Raw genomic sequence first — 21,905 nt, 5'->3', positions numbered from 1 at the left:
GGAGAAGCTAATACAATTGGCTGGGCACTTGAGAGAACTGAATGAAACCTTTTAGGAGATGACGAGACTATATAGTGATTTTAAAATGGCAGTCCATAACTTGAGAGAGCATTTAGACCCCTGCAGCAAGGTGCTTGCAGGTCAGGATTACCGACATACAGTGCAGACTGATAATGAAACAGTGGCTGGCTATATATGCCGATTGGAGAAAGCCTTCCACATTGCCTTTGGCAATGACAAGCTTGGTAGGGAGACTAAAGAAACCATGCTGTATGGTCAACTGCAAGAGGGGTTGCGTTTGGATATCTTAAGGAGTGCCAGAGTCTCGGGAGCTATGTCGTATAAGGAGTTGTGTATGGCTGCCAAGAACGAAGAACAGCGTCAAGCCGAACTGAAGAAGCGGCACAACTACAGCAGGTCCCAAATTGGCTTTACTAACAAGGGGAGATATGATGACAAGTCCACTAAAGTTAAGTCTTTTAAGCCCAGTCAGAAAAGTAGAATGCAGACTGGAGGTGGTAGTCAGGTGAATAGTGGTAATAATGGTAATCCTAGATATCAGCAGCGATACTATTTGTGTAACCAACTAGACCATATAGCAAAGTACTGTAAGCAGAGTAAAAGTAAGGAAACAGAAAGCAGTGGGGTAGTAGTCAAGTAACTACGAGGCCAAACAAGAATGGCTCAATTGTTCGCAGGCCAGCGGATCCACATGCATTTCTGTATTCAGATTCTGATAGCAGTGTGGATACTGCTAGGGTCAACGACAAGGGCAGTAAGCCTCAGTATGTTAATGTCCAGGTACAGGGTGTTCCCACCTCGGGTATAATAGACACTGGTGGACATCACCATTATGGGTGGTGAGCTGTTTAAGAAGGTGGCAGCAGCAACAAGGTTGAAGAAACGTGATTTCAAGAAGCCAGACCGTGTACTTCGGACTTATGATAGGAAAGAGTTTCTGTTGCATGGTAGAATGAATCTAGAGATCATTTGTAATGGCAAAGTACTATGCAGTCCCATCTATACCAAGATTGACCCCCATGAACAGTTATTACTTTCAGAGGGGGTGTGTAGTCAGTTGGGCATTGTGGAATACCTCCAGAATGTTTGGTCAGGCAGGAAGATACCATGTGCTCCTGATACTTCAGTTGTAGTGGCAAGACAGGTACAAGCACTCAGAACTACAACACTTCCAGCTGGACAAGCTGTGAGAGTGGCTGTGACAGTTAGTGATAGCAAGGAACAGTGTAAGAATGGTCCACTACTGTTAGAGGGAAGCTGTGATACCTCAGGAGTGACCATACACGATTCACTTGTTCAGCCAGATATTAGTGGTAGAGTGATTATAACAATCCAGAATGATTCTGGGTTTACAGAGAGACTTACAGAAGGGTCAGTACTGGGTCAGGTGACTGATGTACTTGAAGTTGCGCCCTCAGATCACGGTGACTCAGATGTTGGTGCAGTAGTCGGACAGGTTAGTAGTGACAGTAATTATGATGATACCGAATTGCAGGAACGGAAGAGACAGTTGGATGAGAGCTTTGGCCATATTGATTTACCATCAAGGCTAATGCACCAACTTCTTTGTGATCACCATGATGTGTTTGTTTTATTAGATGGAGAGCGGGGTGAGACAGACTTAAAAAAGAATGGAAATTGAGACAGGGGATGCACAACCCATCAGATAACACCCACGCAGGATGCCATACTCAGCCAGAGTGGAGGTGGCAAGGCAGTCGAAGAAGATGCAGGAAATGTCAGTGATTCAGCCCTCCAAGTCACCGTGGTCAAGCCCAGTTATCCTAGTTAGGAAGAAGGACGGCTACCACAGGTTCTATGTTGATTATCGCAAATTGAATAGTGTCACGAAGGCTGACACTTTTCCACTGCCCAGGATTGACGACCTCCTGGATCAACTTGGTAAATCATACTATTTCTCAACCCTAGACCTTGCTGCTGGTTTTTGGCAGATCAAAGTACACTCAACTTCACAAGAGAAGACCGCGCCTCACTACACCTCTGGGACTCTTTGAGTTTCAAGTCACGCCTTTCGGCTTGATGAACGCTCCCAGTGTGTTTCAGCGGTTGATGCAACAGGTCGTGACAGCTGTTAACCCAGTGGATGGTCCCACATTTGTGACTGCATACATTGATGATCTGCTGGTGTTCTCCCCCTCTCTCATGGAACATTTACACCACTTACGTCTTATCCTAGAGAAGTTGAGAGAAGTTAGATTGAAACTTAATCCTGTTTTTTATATAAGGAGGTAGAGTACTTGGGACATGTCATAACTCCTTTAGGTCTCAAACCTAATGCTAAGTTGGTTGCTGCTGTTTGAGACTATATTCCACCACAGAATATCAAAGAGCTAAAGTGATTTTTAGGGGTGGGCCTCCTATTACAGAAGATTCATACCTCAGTTTGCCAAGATTGCCCATCCATTGCACCAGTTAACTCGAAAGGATGTTGACTTTCGATGGACCAATCCTTGTGATGTGGCCTTCCAGCAGCTCAAGCAGTGTCTGGTTAGTTGCACTTCCTCTTGACCAGTACCCTCTACTGGTGACTCTCCACATGGGCTTCTTGACAAGGCGTCCGCCACAACATTCTCTTTGCCAGCTTTGTGAACAATTGACACTTCTCTGATGCCTCGGCCAAACACTCTTGTCCACCATCAAGCATGACGTCCTGATGGGTTTGGTGCATCTAAGATCGCCTTAACCGCCGTGTGATCAGTTATCACAGTCACCTTATGCCCATAGAGGTAGTAGTGAAAATGAGACAACGCCCAAACTACGGCCAGTGTCTCTAAGTTTGTAATACCATAATCGCGTTGTGATGGAGATAATGCACGACTGGCATAACAATGGGATGAGCAAAACCATCAGAATGAAGTTGTGCAAGTACGGCACCCAGACCCATGACTGTCGCATCAGTTTCCAGGACAAAATCTTCATCAAAACTGGGATAAGCCAACACTGGACAGAATGGTAGAAATTGCGTAGCTTTAGTGCTTACTGTATGGAAGCAGGGGCAGATATAGGATTTATATAAAAGGGGGGGGGGGGCTAACTCGGGGGGGGGGGGGGGGGGGCTAACTCAAGGTACTAATCTCTTGGGTGTAGATGTGCAAAGTACACCTCCAGCAGAGGCATGCTGGAACTAGGGGGATCTGGGGGCATGCCCCCAAGGAAAGTTTTGAAAAATATATATGCTAAAATACTGCAATTTTGAGACAGTTCACATAGAATGCATATTCCTGCTTGTAGATATTTTATATACTGCCTTTAGATTATAGGTATGGCTCTCTGCAGCATTTGCTAATGGAAAGGTTTGGATAGGTTCTGACAACCAAGCACATGATGCACTCTCTCACATTTGCGTGCATGATAGAATAATACTGTTGGAACTGAAGAATTTGAGAGCATTTTCAAAGGAAATTGTGTATCTGAATTAAGTATACTGGTACTGGTAATAACTACGCAAGTAGATGAGCCTTATAAACAGACCAATGTACTTCATTGCATGTATAGGATCAGGAAGATTTGAAAATATTTCATAACAGAACCAGCTACACTGAATGTTGTTCGGTGACTGTTCTATTAGAATATCTCAATCTTGTATGCCTCCAATGCTGATCTGGGTCCTTGTTGCACAATCATAAATCCACTGATAATGCCTTGGAAAGATGTTTGTAAGGTGGATTTATGAGTATTTGTATAATTAGTGATCATAAAATTATCTTAAGACGAAATAAAGGTCCTATCCTGCAGCTACAGTGTCAACTAACTGTCTACTGGTAATCTATCAGTGTGAGTGCTTTAATTAAATTTATAGCATCTAAGTGTTGATATGGAAAATCAACATGTTTCCTAGCATGAAGAAGACTACAAGCAGATTGAAGATAAATGAAACGTAAGGCGTAGTAGAGGGCAAGCACCTGTCGGACCCCCAAAAGGCACATTCCACTGATGAGTTTGCTATTGTGGCAAAAATTGGTGGTCATATGATGTGTCATTCAGCCTCTAACCTTGCAACTGTGGTCAGGCTGGCAGGCAGACCAAATAATATTGGGTTTGGGCTATTTTAAAATCCAATACATATGTTTTTTTGTAGGTTTAATGCTACATTCGACTTTAGATATACTAAAACTGTTCTGTAAAGGTACTTTTCACCCCTTAAGATATTTTTGGGGTGGTTTTTAGAGGAGGAAGTTTGGGGCAATCTCTACTTAAACTGTACTACCGTATGTTTGATAGTGGTAGTTCTGCAGTTAAGCAGTGGAGTAAATAGAGATATATGTTCATATTTTTTGCTGTGCTTGCATCCAATCATTTGGAAGCATATTTATGTACATGCAGAAACATATTTACATGAAAGATTTTGCTATATGCACCTTATTGTCATGAGTTATGCAGCTATAGGCCTGACTGGACTCCTTCACTGTGTCAGCTGCTACTGCAAGAAGTAGAGGGGTTCCAGCCAATTTACTATTTTTAACTCTCCAGTTCAGATCTTTATCAAAAAATACTCTCTCATGAAGACTGCTATGAAGGGAGGCCCTCCAGTTGAGATTACCATCAGGAGATACTCTCCACTTCAGATTGCCATTTAGAGATGCTCTCCCAACCAAATTGCTAACTGGAGGCGTTCTCCCATCCAGATTACTATCAGGAGATGCTCTCTGTTCTGAGCTACAGATCATCAGCCAGATATTGCTACTATTACTTAATTCAAGTGCTAATACTACTTCACAAGGTGCCACTCTCAACTCCAGTTGATATTGAGAACTCTGAGAACACTGTCACTCCTTTGACCTGTGCACAGGTGTTTTATGGTGTCACAACTTGGCCAAAAAACTAATGGCCACAAGACACATCCTAGTGGTGACCTGCATGGTCAGCATGTCACCTACTGCTGCCATAAGCAGCTCCTTAGAGGAGTCTGAAACAGCAAGGGGTCTCACATATAGGATATCTGCTTCATCTTCTAGGTTTCCCCATTTACCTCTTGTAGAGTTTAGAGGGACAGAGATGCTTCTTTACTCTTAACTCTTTCATTACCCAAGCATCGATAAACCTACAGTAATTCCTACTTTTGTCCTATACAACTTTGCCTAGGCCATATACCATGGCAGATGAGGCCCCTTGCACTAACCAAACCTCTCCTCAATAACCAAAGGTTTGCAGGAGCTGAAGAATGAAGATCTTAACAACACAGCACTCATTATCTTAGTGAGTGGCAGTGTAATTAAACATTATTAATAAAGAAGCTTTATACATTGATGAAGACAGGTAGAGTTGATAGTTGGCTGCTTTATCGTGGACATGGCATGGTGGACACAAGTACATGTTCATATGCACACAGTAAAATGGGAAGAAACTAGCTGTGAAATGGATCACATTGTAAGTAGAATAGTTATTTAGAGTGTGAGACATCTTAAAAAGTTAGTTGGGATTCCATCATCTCTTCAGGCTGATATTTATAAACATTTAGATTTTGCTGTTTGATAACTATGTTGCAGTTACTATATACTGCCATGTAAACAAAAACAACATAGTCTAACATCTTAGTTTACATTAAATTTATGGGTACTAAGTAGTTCCATGTATTGGTTGGTTAGTATGTTGTGATTCAGCTATTTGGCCAGTGGTTACAGAGGATCTGGCTGTGAATGGGTTAAAATATTTTTGTTGCATCTATATACACTCCTCAAGGAAAGTGTCAACATGGAAAATTGTGACCCAGTCTGGGAAAAGTGGTCTTATTGCCTATTTAAAAGTATCGAGAGTGCTTAGTGTGTTGTAACTCGTCATTGGTTGAAGCTATGTGTACCAAATTTTCACACATTGTATATCAATTCCTTACCTTCAAGAGCATCCAGCAGTTAAGTTTCCCAGTATTTTAGATAGTTTTTAAATCGAGGTTGACTGTATCAAGCAAGCTCCAAAAGGGAGAAGGCGGGGGCCTGGAAGGAGGGCAAGAGGCTGTTCAAAAAATTGAAAATGAATGCATAGGGATGAAATAGGCCACGTTATGGGCCATTCAGGTTTCAAAACTGGCTTAAATGAAAGGAAATTCACAGCACAGATCTTTATTCTACACCAAGGAGCTGTACAGCTCCATACAGCCATCCCCAGGGCTGACCAGAGCTCTATTACGGTCCCACACCGCAAGTATGGATCACCACTGGGCTTGGGAAAAGCAGCCAGCAAAGCAGACTACTCAAGTCTAGGTGATCTTGATTGTGAAATTAGATAGTTTATTCAAGTAGCTTTGTGTTCTTGGTGAAAACTCAAATTCGCTGACATAGGCGATAGACTGGTTTTAACAGATCCAGTCACATGACTGAACATATAAGGGGAAGGCAAGACACAGAGTGCAGACAGTTGTTGGAATACCAAAAGGCATATGTCAGACATGACTAAAGTATTGTGGCATAAAACAATGGCTGTACATTGCATTGTTTATCCTCTAGCCTGCTGACTGTAGGCAGGCATGTAGGCAGAAAAAAATCTGGGTTTTAACAACTTATAAAAATTTAACTAGCACAATTAGTTATTAGGGTTCCACTGATAAAAAGTAGTGAAAGAAGAGATATGAATGATGGTAGCTATGTGTGATAATCCCTAAAATGGCATGTTACAGTACCACCATCTATTCAATGCCAAAGTAAGGATTTCTCACATAGCTACATAAATTGTGATAGCTACTATCACTCATATATCTTGTTTCACTCACTACTTTTTATCACTGGAACCTTATTTCATTTTTATATCAAATAGCATTGTAGTACTGTCCCTCCCCCCCTAAATGATGGGTGCCACCCAAAATGCTGCATAGTGAACTATGCAAAAGATTAGGGGGCACGGTTACCATGTCATTTTGTCATTTCCTACAGTAAAACTGCAGCTGATTACAACTAGATCATTAAGTATATCAGATTAGTGTTGGTGTTTAGACCCAGTGTATTATCACATCAGTTTATATTTCTGTACTGGTACACCTGTAAAATTTATAATGCATAAACTGTATGACTGAATTGCACAGTTTAAAATAGAGAAGTACTTTGATGTCGGTGCTTTTATCAATGCAATTAATAATAACAATCGATCATAAGGACCTCTTGTTGTCCAAACATCTTGGATTATCTGAATGTAAAAATGACTGTCCAATTAGAGTATTTCATCACCAAGTGCATTATAGTAGAATACGTGTACTAAATGAACAGAGTATATGATACATTTATCCGGACAATGTTATTATCAAACTCAAAGACAACTGTGATTGGATATTAAAGACCAATTATTGTAATGCTAAAGTATAAAACATAGGTAGGCACATAGGTTATGAGTTAGCATAAAATTTGATTAGAAAACTGATATAAGACTATGTACTGCATGTGGTCTGTTAAATTACATATGTATAGTCTGTGCTTACTTTACACCAATCAGTAGCTTCAACAAATATGATCTAATAACAGGGGCTGCATCTCTTTGTTCTTCATCCAAAAATGGTGATAACCGTTGAGTTGAGCCACTCTCAGCATATACACAGCTCATCAAATAGTCGATTAAATCTTGGCTTGGATTTTTAGAGTCGTATGTGTGCTCAAAACATAAGCAAGAAATTATTTCAATGAAAAATCTTTCACAACGATTAATGAAATCAAAATAATCACAGAAATCATCTCTATAAAATATTATACAAAATATAACTGTAATGTGTAAGGTTTGAGAAGATACAGAATATTTATAGCTAAACCCCACCACAAGCAGGATATCTTGTGATCAACCCAAGGCTGAGGTGAAGCCAAGGCCGAGGTGTTCATAACATAGAACTTTGATTTCTACACTGCTCAACATTACTTTGTCCCAAGATGTGCTCAGTGGCATTCAATAACAAGAGTTTATAACCATCATATTAATACTGTAAATGATAATTGCATAAAAGTAAAATGGATTCCTTTATGTGTAACATAGTAAATTTTTTTGCACCTAACTGCAAGTACATGATAGCATGCGCAGCTAACAGAGGGCAGAGCATTGTTCAAAATTTCAAAGTGCATCATTAATCATGAAAACCTTTAAGCATACTGTAACCTACCAGTGAAGGAGTACTGTTTATTGTGTATTCTCACTCAGTACCAGCTGATTTGTGGTAAAACATTCTTGAACATTCATCACCATGCAGCAATGCAGCACACTTAATTGTGGCAAGTAAATGAACCAATACTAAACTTACATTATGTGGAAAAGAAGCTGTTTAATTTCTACACAATCATGTTTTACAGTAGAAGATGGCATTAGATATTCTCTTCTTTATACTACTAATTCTATAGGAATAACTTAATCACTTATGGGAATAACTTGAACAGTCAGTGAATAGGCTGCCCATTAAAGCTGTGGTTTAAAACAAATCACAGGGACAACTACAGAGTTGCAAGAAACCTTGTGTAAAATCGTGGGGTTGAAATACTCTAATAGAATAGTCACTGAGACTGCTGCTGTCAAGAATTAGCTCACTTAATGTCTACATTATGAGTAAAAATTCTAGTTTAATATACTTTATAGCAAAATTTATGATTTCACAGATCTACCAATGGAAAATCTAGATTGTCTTAGAACATTGCTGTGTGTTCTGTCAGAAGTCTTTTAAAAATCTGCACTCTATTAGAGTATTTTAACGAATGATCAAACAAAGTCTGCAATACAATAATATTGTAACTTCTATCTTTCAATCATTGTTGCATCTGTATATACATTGAAATTGGGTGAAAATAAGCCCATTTATGACTGGCTATTGGGTATTTAAACACAATAAGAAGTTAAACACACAAAAATAGCCAAGCTGTAAAAAATGTCAGTCTTAGTGAAAAATGGTGTGAAATCTAATGTAGTGGCCAAGAAATAGTTGCAGTGAATGGCTGTGTACATTATTAAATTAACAACATTGCAGCCATTTCTTTGCTGCGACCTTTGATTTCATATCCTTTTCCACACAGGCTTTGGAAGGCTACATTCTTTTTTACAACTTGGCTTTTTGTGTGGATACTATTTACTCACTCTTTGTCTTCATCGTTTGGATCAGCATTCTCCCTTGAAACCAACAAACAAAGTGTACAATGATTTACTATCAAAAGCTAGTGCACTGAAAACTTACAATTTCCAATGTGATGATCTCATATTTTTCTGAAGGTTGGTGAGTACTGAAGTTATTTGCTTAAGAGTTTTTGCACTTTTAAAATCAGGGTTTTTCAAGAACTGAAACAAAACCAAAATATAAAGTTATATTATGAGAAATACACAAAATATCATGAACTATGATGGTGGGTTACGATCTTGCAAAAATCCTAATAGAATGCACACCTAAAAATCACTTTGAAAAAAAGCATCCTTCAACTCAAAACAACCTTCTAGTGGTTCTTGGCAATGGGGTATAGTAGTCTGGTAGATATAGCTGAAAAAAGAGGTGAACCCGGAAAAAATTTGAAGAAAGCTGATTTTGGTATCATTAGAAAGCAAATTTTTCATAGAATAACATATCCAAAATCCTCTAAAATCCACCTTGGGGACAATTTTTTATGGCCAATTTAGTATTGAGGCATATGTAACTGGATTCAGGAAAGTAGATCTTCCACACATATCCAATTTACCAACTTTGACAACTCATAACTTCAGATTGGAAAATGGTATTGACTTGAAATTTGATCAGTAGTGAGCACCAGCATCAGTTATTAGGTGGAGAAAATTTCAGATTGATATTCAACTTGAACACTAAGTTGTGGTTTCTCAATCGGATGCATTTGCAAACCCATTTTTGCAAATCTGGGTCGTTTGTGACCAACAAAAATGTGTTATCCTTAAATTATTTTTTCCATAAGAAACAGTTTCCTTAGCACTTCTGCAACTCTCTCCTCCACATTTTGCAACACTATAATAATCTATTTTGCAACAAGAGCATAGTATTGCTACCACATGGATTTGCAGTGGAAAGCTGGCATTTATATTGTACAAAATTAATATATGTGACCAGATTTTACAGAACCGATCCAAATCGCACATCAGGCAAAATCAAACTAACACCACCAGTGGATAGCTACACTATCGTACTACAAGTTTTGACCCTCAGCACTACTCAAACTACACGAGGCTGGTTTTTACACACGTCTTTTCTGGGTGGTGTGGAGTGCTCAAATGGCGGTTTCAGGCCTTGTGAAGGACCTGGCTTGGCAAGGGTCAGTGGTTCACTGGTGGACAGCCTTACAATGTTGGCCAGACGTGTTCTCTGTTGATTTTGCTACATATCAGCCACTAAGGAGCCAGCACAGCCCTGTAATCTCGTGTCTGGACTCCAATCGTGGTCTGCCTCCATTTTGAGGTCTAACTTTTGCCCTCCCCGCCACCCCCCAGCCTCCACCCCTTTGTGAGCACTCGTGATACTACTTCGCTCGTCCAACTGCTCAGATTTTCTATCTTATTTGGCGGGAAACTGTACAAGCAGCTACAAGTACTGGAAGTGGCTTGAAAGGTAACAGATTGATGCATCTTTTGTGTAAATTTCATACGCGTGCTTGCTATCCTTGGAGAGTTATGCTGGCTTCAATTCTTTAAAACCGTTTATCTCGGAACTTCTAATGTGCGATTTGGATCGTTTTTCCAAAATCCAGTCACATATATGATCTCTGGGACTGGTCCCATGTCTATCATCATCGGTTGCAGCCTTAGTCCTTCTAGTTTCCAGCCCCATATTAAGTTCCCTCCAACGAATAACTTCCTTCATCAGCTAAAACCATTGATCCTCAAAACTCCATCCAACTACAAGGGTTAGCACACTTTCACAGCTCGCATGTGTAATAACTTTCTGATGCCACCATTTCCATGTACTTTGTTTAGTATACCTGAGACTCCTCAATGAATCAGACTGATTCCCATCAAACTCCAACTTTTTCAACATGTGCAACTGTTGCATTATACAATCCATCATTAACTTTTCAATCATTTGCACATCATTTGATTGCTGATTAGGCCGACTTAACCTATTCAAATGTTGCGGATGTTGTATCACAGCCACCCCAGGCATGTGAAAAGAGGACCTACATATGTGCCCAATAACGTCATCATTTTTCCAAATCTTCAAATGTTTTACAACTTCTGAATGAAAAGAGGTACGTACTTGTCATGTTCTGCTTCCAGCATGCACCAGTAGCATAAGAACTTCATTGTTGTCATCAGCTACAACATTCACTCTACTTCCTTCAATTGCAAAATTGAAGTGCGCATTGGACCATCAGTATGTCAGAATCTCCATGTGTGCAATCAGTGTGTAGGGCTGTCAGGTGTGTTATAGTATGTGCAGGTGTAGATATTCGGTCAAGTGAATCTATGGAAGCATACAAAAGTCAGGAAGGTTTCTTGCAAATGAAAAGAGCAAACATCAATTGATTGTCCAATATCTGAGGGATGATGGTCAGGTTGTGCATCAGAGTAATTTGGATGCTGACACACTGATTGTTCAATGTACACTTCAATTTGCAATTGAAGGAAGTAAAGTGTGTTGTGTCTGATGACACTGATGTTCTTGTCCTCCTGCATGGTGCACCAGAACATAGCAAGTATATATTTTATTTCAGAGGTTGGGAAACATTTGAGCATTGGAAAATTGATGACATTATTGGGCACATAGGTCCTATTGTAACGTCATAATTACATCTTCTCTTTTCGCATGCTTGCATGGAGTGGCTTTGATACAACATCTGCAACGAACACGGTAAAGTTGGCCTAATCAAGAAGAAAATGATGTGCAAATGATTGCAAGGGCAACACACTTTCACAACTTGTATGTGCATTTACAAGCTATTCATTAGAAGGAACTTAATGTAACTTGATTCATTACCATAATGGAGCTGGAAACTAGAAGGATCGAGGCTGTATGCAACTGATGATGACAGACATGGGACTAGCACCAGAAGTCTTAACTTAAATTTGTACAATATAAATGCAAGCTTTCTACTGCAAATCCATGTGGTAGCAACATTATGCTCTCATTGTAATCATGGATTAAAGTATGTTGCAGCATGTGGCGCGCAGTTGCAAGGGAGAGAGTTGCAGAAGTGCTGAGGAAACTGTTTACAATAATTGTGACAAATGTATTTGTTCAGAACTTACATGATAGGCACCTTTTATTTCTATAACCAGTCTTATTCTTATTTCATACAGCTAATATTGATTGCAATGAATTTCTTATGAGAAAATATTTTAAGGATAATATGCATTTTTGTTAGTCACAAATGACCAGATTTGCAAAAAATAGGTCTACCAAATGTATTTAATAAAGAAACCACAACTTAGTGTACAAGGTGAATATCAACCTGAAATTTCTCCACCTAATAACTGATGCTGGTGCTCACTACTGATCAAATTTCAAGTCAATACCATTTTCCAATCTGAAGTTATGAGTTGTCAAAGTTGGTAAATTGGATATGTGTGGAAGATACACTTTCCCGAATCCCGTCACATATGCCTCAATACTAAATTGGCCATAAAAATTTTTCCCCGAGGTGGATTTTAGAGGATTTTGGATATGTTATTTTATGAAAAATTTGCTTACTAATGATACCAAAATCAGCTTTCTTCGAATTTTTTCCGGGTCCAACCTTAAATCTACCGGACTAATAGGTCCACTAGTAAGTATCAAGTGAAGAGGAAACAGTACATGTATTTCAGACAAAACTAAAATTTGTCCATCTGTTCATGTTATCATTGTTCATATTATTATTCATATAATATTACTACAGTGGAAACTCAGTTATCTGGACCTCAGTTATCTGGATTCTCGGTTAGCCAAACTACGGAAATGACTGCTCTATTAGAGTAGTGACTGTTCTATTAGGGTAGTATATTTTAAACTTTTTCTTAATGCTATTTTAAGAATATTATACACAGTTTCAGAGATATGGACTTTTCAGACTTATGGACCACCCCAGGTCCCAAGGGATTTGGATAACTGAGGTTCCACTGTATTCTTTCATAGGCATATCTTACAATGAGAATTCTGGAATAAAAAGTAGCAAGGCTTGCTGAATGGACCATTGTGCATGTCCATGACCTATTTTGATTTCGTTTTTGGATGGAAGCAGCCAAAACTTAGCTGTTTTTTCTTGCCAAAATGCCATTATGCACAAGAAGCCATACAAGATTGCACTCAGAGGTAGGTTTTCTGATGTGCGCTACTTGTTGCCAATAGAATCGTCCTTATTTACAATCAGTACAGTCTAGGAAGCTTAATATGCACTGAAGACTTTGCTGCAAGGTGGTTTTTTTGCTCCGTGATTATTGTACATGGACAGGTTATCCAAAATTAAATACTCTAATAGAACAGTCATGTAAATACGCTAATAGAACAGTCATGTAAGTACTCTAATAATGCAGTCAAGTGTATAACAACAATTCTTGACAGCTATTAAAGGCACTAGTAATGCAAATTCTAGAAGACTGCATGCACATTGCAATTTGATCAGTTTTATGTGTGTACTGAAACGTTGACGGCATTACTATGCAGAATGCAAAATTACACTGTTCACAACAGTCTTTATTGTTGTCAACAAAAGAAATCCATAATCCATTACTGGATTAATAAAAAGTACATAAACTAGATAAATGAAAAATTGAAAATATTAATAGGGAGATTAGGAATTGCTGAAAAAAGCCATGAAACAAGAAGGGATCGCTGGGTGGTTATGTAAACCACAAATCCATATCTTAACTCATTTCAAAATGACAGAGCATGTAACTAAAGATTTATGACAGAGAGTTAAAATAGGGATTTGTGGTTTACATTACCACCTCCTTGCTTCATGGCTTTTTTCAGCGATACCTATTCTCCCTCTCATTTTTTAAATTCATTTAGTTTTATATATCAAACAATAGGGTAGTACTGTTTAAGTAGGGATCCCCCCAAAATGAAGCGTGCAGCCTAAAATGCCACATTTAAAAATCATCCTAGAAAACATCTTATGCAAATTTACGGAATAATATTAGTCCATCTAACATCAAATACAGCATTTTAAAAAAAAACATTTATAGGTGGCCGGATACAGAATTAAAAAAAAAAACCAAACTTGAATTTTTGTCTGCCTGCCTGCCTGCCTGCGTGCCTGCCTGAGTGCCTGCCTACCAGCCAGCCTGACTACAGTCACAAGGCTGGAGGCCAAGCAAAGTAGCACACGGCCACCATTTTATGCCACAATAACAAACTCACCAGTGGGATGTGCCTTTTGGGGTTCCGTTGAGTGCATTCCCTCTGTGCCTTGTCTTTCCTTTATCTTCAATCAGGCTTGTCTTCGTTCCTCCTCATACAATAAAACTGTAATGAGGCACTGTATTCATAATGCTAGCACAATGAAAATATGAAATAGTGACCTACTCCTTGGTAGGTGAAAGGCTGACTTGAGAAACTCTAATATAGCAGTCACCCTAATAAAACAGTCACACATGTATAGCTGTATGCTGTAACAAAAAACCCTAACCAAACTAGTATATTTAATTTAAAAATGAAATAGGGATCCAAGTGATAAAAAGTAGTGAAACAAGAGATGAATGATGGTATTATAGCAATGCTGGTGGGAAAATCCCTACTTTGGCATTGAACAAAATCACTGTTATGACATGCCAATGTAGGGATTTTCCCACCAAGCTATGCTGTAATACTGTCATTCATCTCTTGTTTCACTACTTTTTATCGCTTGAATCCCTACTTTATTTTTAAGTTTAAAATATAGTAAATATATATATATATTCTCTTATCTACAGTATAGATAAAATTTTATTGCATAAGGAAATATAATAACTAGTTTGCTAAAGACATTAAATACAAGTAATAGCTGTAACATGGGAATGAGAGCTTTGCCTGACTATAAATGCCTGACAGCCCAAGGGCTGCAGGCCCGAGGCATACATAACAGACAAAAGTCTGAATTCCTTGTATTACAGCTAATAAGTAACACTACTGATCTGTAGCAGGATGATATCAAGCAACAGTGCAATTAGCAGGAAGTAAAATGTCTTTGTGTATTGAATGTCTTTCTGATTGTTTTAAGGAAAACGCATTTTAAGTAAATAAAAATTAAGAATTTTAAGTTCAAGTGGTATCATAGAAAAAAAAAAATAGGGAAACAAGGGAGGTCGCCTAAGATATACTAGTGGACATTTAATCCTTAACTCAGTCATGGTAGGTAGACTGAATTAGGGATTAAATGTCCACTAGTATATCTACAGGTGTAGGCGACCTCCCTTGTTTCCCTACATTTTTTCTATGATCCCTAATCAAATTAAATTTTCCCTTATACTTGTTTGTTACTTTTTCTTGCAATATTATTATGACTGGTGAATCCACACATACTGCATCAAAAGAAAGGATGGCGCCAAAGGTAATGTTTGCCCCAAACATCAATCACTGACCCAAAAGTGAAGTGGCCATTACACTTCGTTTTCAGCTTTGCTCAGCCCGTTACACATAGGAGAAGCTCTTCTGCAATCAAACCAGTCACCACAAAAAAATATGAACGATTTGTGCATCCCAATTATCAATTATTGACTCGAAAGTGAAGTGGCTAATATGTTTCACTTCTAGCCCATTTTCACAGTGCTAAAAATGGAAGGACAGTAGGAGAAGCGCCCCTGCAATCAACCTAGCCACCATGGAAAATACAAATGATTCTTGTAGGCTTTGGCTGTTAGCAAAAAGAAATGGAACACAAAGGAGGACATGTATGCATTGTACGAACTGTGGTATGCCAAAAGGCATATCTCAGGACAAAGCAACATTGAACAGTGAAAAAATCAAGTCCATAGCCTGAACCGTTATCGAGTTAGGCTAGTCTGAAGGCAGGCAGGCAGGCAGGCGGGCGGGCGGGCGGGCGGACGGGCGGGCAGGCAGGCAGGCAGTAGAAAATTTCATCAAATGATTTTATTTTTAATTGTAGCCATTTCTTGGAAGCATTTAGGGCCGTACTGAAGGTACTTTTGGGCTAACCAATACTGCCAAGCCCCCAGGATAGTATTGTGAAGCTGGTTTTTGGGTGATATTTTTGGTCAGAAAAACCCAAACCTCCATGATCTTTAATATGCAGTACTATCGTACTGTATGCTATTTCATTTTTACATGTAAATTTTTACTGGTGAGCTTTCACAACCATTAGGCTACTGCATACAGTTAATCATCTGCTATGATAATAATCACATTGTCAGTTATCTACCAGAAATGTAACCCTTTTCTGGTAATTTACAAAGGTGATGATTTGTTTAAGGCATTTATTTTCCTCACAGATTGCAGTTCATAACTGACTTCTGCTACATTGGCTTCTAGGGCTTCACAAATCACATTAGCAATACATACATACATACATACATACATACATACATACATACATACATACATACATACATACATACATACATACATACATACATACATACATACATACATACATACATACATACATACATACATACATACATAAATACAATTGTTATTGACTTACCAGGCACATTCGTTTCATAGAATCAGTAACAAATTTAACTTTATAATGTAGTCCAACAATAATAGCAAATGATTTTAATGCTAGGATCTTCTTCCATTTATCCCTGCACAAAAATTCATATTATGACAACATTATGTATGGAGAGAAATGTACTTGTATCAAATGTAATTTATTGTTTTACAATAAATTGAAGCTAACATGCTTGGTGTGGGAATAGAATATGAGCATCATAGCAAAGTTAACCTTCTGTTTATGGCACAATACATAAGTAAACAAATCTGTTGACGGAGAAACAAAAGGTCTTACAAGAAGTCATACAAGATTGCAACAGTAATGCAACACAGTGTGATAGACTTAACCACTAAAAAACCGTTATATTAACATCAATTCTAGTACAATTAATTTGGTTTTGTCATGCACAAGTAAGTAGCATTGCATATGCTCACCCTCAATACCCAGTGGCTATCTGTCTACCCTGCTTGTGTAAAAGCTTACTATAATGATATCCTTAGCTTCCCTTTCTCCAAAGTAACACCGCTAGATGCTTTCAGCAGTTCACCACAATACAACAATGTTTATTTTACTGCTGTTTAGGGTGACTGTTTTATTAATGATGTTTAACAAAGTTAAAAATAGTTTATGTTACACTGAAGCAACCATGCTACACATCATGGATATGAATTAATTGGCTAGCACATTAATAAGAATAAGGCATGCATTTTAATAAGGACAAGTACATGAAAAAATTTGGAATTTTCAACTAGAGTAGGGACCATAGCACATCGATAAAAAGTACTGAAACAAGTTAGAGTAGTCCATGATATTAAATCACAGTAAAACAATAAGAAGTGTTATATCCCTACTGTGCTCAAGATACCATAACGGAAATGCACAGTAGGGATATAACACTTCTTATTGTTTTACTGTGATTTAATATCATGGACTACTCCAACTTGTTTCAGTACTTTTTATCGATGTGCTATGGTCCCTACTCTAGTTGAAAATTCCAAATTTTTTTGTATACTTGTTTGTTAATTTTTTTTGTATTATTTGACTGGTGAACCCTCGCATACCGCATCTGAAATGGCGCCGCGCGCCCCAGCTATATCAATTATCATCTGAAAAGTGAAGTATCTATTACGCTTGGTTGTCAGCTATGTTCAAACCGTTACACAGCAATACGAATCTAGAACTTTTCCGGAAGCACCTCTACAATCTAGGAATACCAAAAGAAATGGTGCCGTGCCCCAATTTTATTAATTATCATCTGAAAAGTGAAGTATCCATTATGCTTCGCTATCGGCTATGTTCAACCCGTTACACAGCAATATGAATCAAGAACTGTTTGAAAAGCACCTTTGCAATCAAAATAGCCACTATGAAAAATACGGACGATTTTCATTTCGAAGGGAAGCCATCACGTGCTCGTGCCAAATCGACACCTTTCCCTGTCGGCAAAGATGAATGGGACACAAAGAAGGACACTGGTAAGTCCATGAAGAATGCATTGTACATACTGCGGTATGCCAAAAGGCACCTGTCAGGCTGAAGCGACATCGAACAGTGAAAAAAAATCAAGCCTGTAGCCTTAGCCGTTATCAAGTTATGCTTGTCTGAAGGCATCAGTCAGTCAGTCAGTCAGTCAGTCAGTCAGTCAGTAGAACATTCTGTTGAATAAAAAAAATTTAAAATTCCGTAGCAACTTGTTGAAAGCATTTTGGGTCGATCTGAAAGCTTGTTTGGGCTTAGTTTTACTGCCTCATCATCATCAGGGAAAATTGAGACTGGTGATTTTATTTCGTGGGCCACGCCTACTCCTTTTTCGTCCCTACTATACAGTTACTATCGTACTGTATGATAACGCAAGTGCAACAACATGCTCAGCCAGATCCCATGCAATATCAAAACAAATGACTTACTCATCCTTATAATTCCCTCAATAATGTTTATCAAGACACACGATAGTGTGTCGTGCGGCCCAAGAAGCCGACGCACCACACCGTGAGTATATTTACAGGAAGAAAGAAAACGCAATTTTCACGCCTATGTAGCTCTGTGATCCCTGATCCGATTGGAACTAAATTTGCTAGAGAAGTGCTGGCCAGTTAGGGGAGTCTACATAGCAACTTCGAAGAAAATCGCTCCAGCCATTTCCGAGATATGAGCGAACAAAATGTCGTTTTAATTTCTCCGTTTTTTTTTCTTCTTCTACTTCTTCATTTCGCACACTTTGCAAAATCCGCCATAAAACACGAATGCGTGCTCCAATCAGGCTGAAATTTGGCACACTTGAAGGGCTCATTAAGGTGGATCTCAGTACCACTTTTGGTAGGAATCCGATGAACATTCACGGAGTTATGACCGATTATTTGCATATAATGTCGAAGGTCTGTCACGCCCACAGGGTAAACCCCTTGAAGGAATGAGCTGAAAATTGCTATGTAGATGGAGTAACCATCGTAGGAGTGCCTTTTTGTGGTTTGAACAGAATCGAGATAAAGACCATGGAGATGACACAAAACTCAACCTGTGTCACAATTACGCATTCGATTTTTATGAATAAAAAAACTATTAGTTTTCACGTCTACCAGGCAAACCGCTTAAGCAATGAGCTGAAAATCGGTGTATAGCTGTAATAATCATCATAGAAAGTCCTTGCAGTAGTACAGAAGAATCGGATTACAAACCACTGAGTTATGATTCGAAAGCCAACTACGTGTAGCAAATGCGAGATACTCTAATAGAACAGTCACTCTAATAGAGCATTCGGCTACGTTTATAGCTTACTCCATTAAATAATTATATTATATTGCAAGTTATTCTGTAGGAAGTTCAGCTACAAACAGTTAATCTTATAGACAATTCAGCTAGAAACAAGTCACCCTGTAGAGAGATCAACTAGAAGAAGTCACCTTGTAGAGAGTTCAGCTACAAAGAAACCACTATGTAGAGAGTTCAGCTGCAAACAAATCACCCTGTAGAGAGATCAGCTAGAAAAAAAGAATTTACCTAGTAAAGAGTTCAGCTGCAAACAAATCATCCTGTAGAGAGTTTGGCTACGAAAATATCACCCTGTACGCCTGTAGAGAGTTCAGCTAGACGAAATCACCTTGTAGAGAGTTCAGCTACAAAGAAACCACTATGTAGAGAGTTCAGCTGCAAACAAATCACCCTGTAGAGAGATCAGCTAGAAACAAATCACCCTGTAGAGAGATCAGCTAGAAACAAGTCACCCTGTAGAGAGATCAGCTAGAAGAAGTCACCTTGTAGAGAGTTCAGCTACAAAGAAACCACTATGTAGAGAGTTCAGCTGCAAACAAATCACCCTGTAGAGAGATCAGCTAGAAGAAGATACTGTACCTTGTAGAAAGTTCAGCTACAAACAGCTACATGTAGAGAGTTCAGCTGCAAACAAATCACTCTGTAGAGAGTTCAGCTATAAAAAGATCACCCTGTAGAGAGTTCAGCTAGAAGAAGTCACCTTTTAGAGAGTTCAGCTACAAAGAAACCACCATGTAGAGAGTTCAGCTGCAAACAAATCACCCTGTAGAGAATTCAGCTACAAACAAATCGTCTTGTAGAGAGACCAGCTAGAAACAAGTCACCCTCTAGACATATCAGCTAGAAGAAGTCACCTTTTAGAGAGTTCACCTACAAAGAAACCACCATGTAGAGAGTTCAGCTGCAAACAAATCACCCTGTACAGAATTCAGCTACAAACCAATCGCCCTGTAGAGAGACCAGCTAGAAACAAGTCACCCTGTAGACAGATCAGCTAGAAGAAGTTACCTTGTAGAGAGTTCAGCTGCAAACAAATCACCCTGTAGAGAGTTCAACTACAAACAGATAACCCTGCAGAGAGTTCAGCTAGAGTCAAGTCACCCTGCAGAAAGAATCCTGTAAAGAGTTCATCTACGTACAAGCAAATCACCCTGTAGAGAGTTCAGCTACATCTCAAGTCACCCAGTAGAGAGATCAACTGCAAATTATCCTGTAGGGATTAATTGACATGTAATAAATATATGCATTATACATATAATTTGTACATTTACTGATAAAATCAGAATGAGTTAAAGTATTTATAAAATCTGTTTCATACTTTTCTTTTTCCTGTGGTAGAGAAAAAAATATAGGTTAAAAACCTCAAAGCTGGCCTATTTGGGGTATACAAATACAAAATGAAGTGAAATCTAATCAAAAACAGCCAAGCTGTAAAAAAGGAGTACGGCCCTTGAAAAGGCTATGATGAAAAAAGATGTGAAATCCAAGGTGGTGGCCAAGAAATGGCTGTGATGGTAGGTTAATGGTAAAAATTTTAATAACGACAATTCAGGTGAATTTTGTGCCAAGACCAAGTGGCACCAAATTCACCTTAATTGTCGTTATTAAAATTTTTACCATTAACCTACCATCACAGCCATTTCTTGGCCGCCACCTTGGATTTCACATCTTTCTTCATCATAGCCTTTTCAAGGGCCGCACTCCTTTTTTTACAGCTTGGCTGTTTTTGATTAGATAATATGGTTACAAAAGTTGTTTCCAACCAAGCTGTCACATATTGTGTCACACTAATCAACCCTTGTACACAAATTTGAACATGTTACTCTTCTTTGCATGTATCTACTGTAGTTATGGCAAAAAAATGCCTATGTATGCAGGAACTGTGATGATTTCAAACATTCTTACTATTAACCAAATGTGCGCATGTGTTCTCTCTCCAGTCCTTCCAATGCCACCACCAGCTCTCAGAGATGACCACTAGCTGTTAACAATGCACACTTGATTACTAATTTTCTCTTTGTAGTCTGCCTTCACTACTTGGCAGCGTTTGAAGTTGCCAGTTTTGGCAGCTTTTGAAGTTGCCAGTTTTGGCAGCTTTGAAAGTTGCCAAAAATGGCAAAAAGTAGGTTTACTACAACCTGCCAAAGATGGCTTGTGAACATACCTGTGCAGATAACTGCCAGTCAGTAGTGCTTGAAGAGTTGTCAGTCACCCAGGAATGCAGATGAAATATCTGTTCATCCTCACAACTGCACGGTGTCCTTCCTCCCCTTCTATTTTCTGCTGCCACTATATACTATATAGCACTGGCAGTGCTTGAACATGCTGCTCATCCTGACATACATCTATCAAGACACACGGTAGTGTGTCGTGCTGCCACGTGAGTATGTTGACAGGAAGAAAATGCAATTTTCATGCATTTGTAACTCCATGCTTCCTTTATGAAACATGACAATTTTTGCTGTGGACATGCCTGACAACGTCAGTACACCACAATCCAAATTTCAGCAAAATTGCTTCAAGCATTCCCGAGATATCAGACTTCAAAGATTGGCTTAGTTGCTTCATTTTTCCTCTTCT

The 21,905-nt window shown here is 38.8% G+C and overlaps 1 protein-coding gene across 1 annotated transcript in view; it reads right to left on the bottom strand.

The window, feature by feature from the left end:
• The window catches only part of LOC136250630 (E3 ubiquitin-protein ligase rnf213-alpha-like), a 407,493-nt gene that overhangs the window by 92,176 nt on the left and 293,412 nt on the right, over nt 1–21,905 (bottom strand). The window contains exons 64-67 of the mRNA XM_066042854.1: nt 16,545–16,647; nt 9,167–9,267; nt 9,070–9,102; nt 7,445–7,696 (exon numbers count right to left, since the gene is read on the bottom strand). Coding sequence (XP_065898926.1) covers nt 7,445–7,696; nt 9,070–9,102; nt 9,167–9,267; nt 16,545–16,647 — 489 coding nt within the window. The remainder of the gene's footprint in view (nt 1–7,444; nt 7,697–9,069; nt 9,103–9,166; nt 9,268–16,544; nt 16,648–21,905) is intronic.

This window comes from Dysidea avara, chromosome 3 (assembly GCF_963678975.1).
Source record: "Dysidea avara chromosome 3, odDysAvar1.4, whole genome shotgun sequence".
NCBI classification, from domain to species: Eukaryota; Metazoa; Porifera; class Demospongiae; order Dictyoceratida; family Dysideidae; genus Dysidea; species Dysidea avara.
The sequence above is the reverse complement of the archived record's forward strand: the minus strand, read 5'-3'. Positions and strand labels throughout refer to the sequence as shown.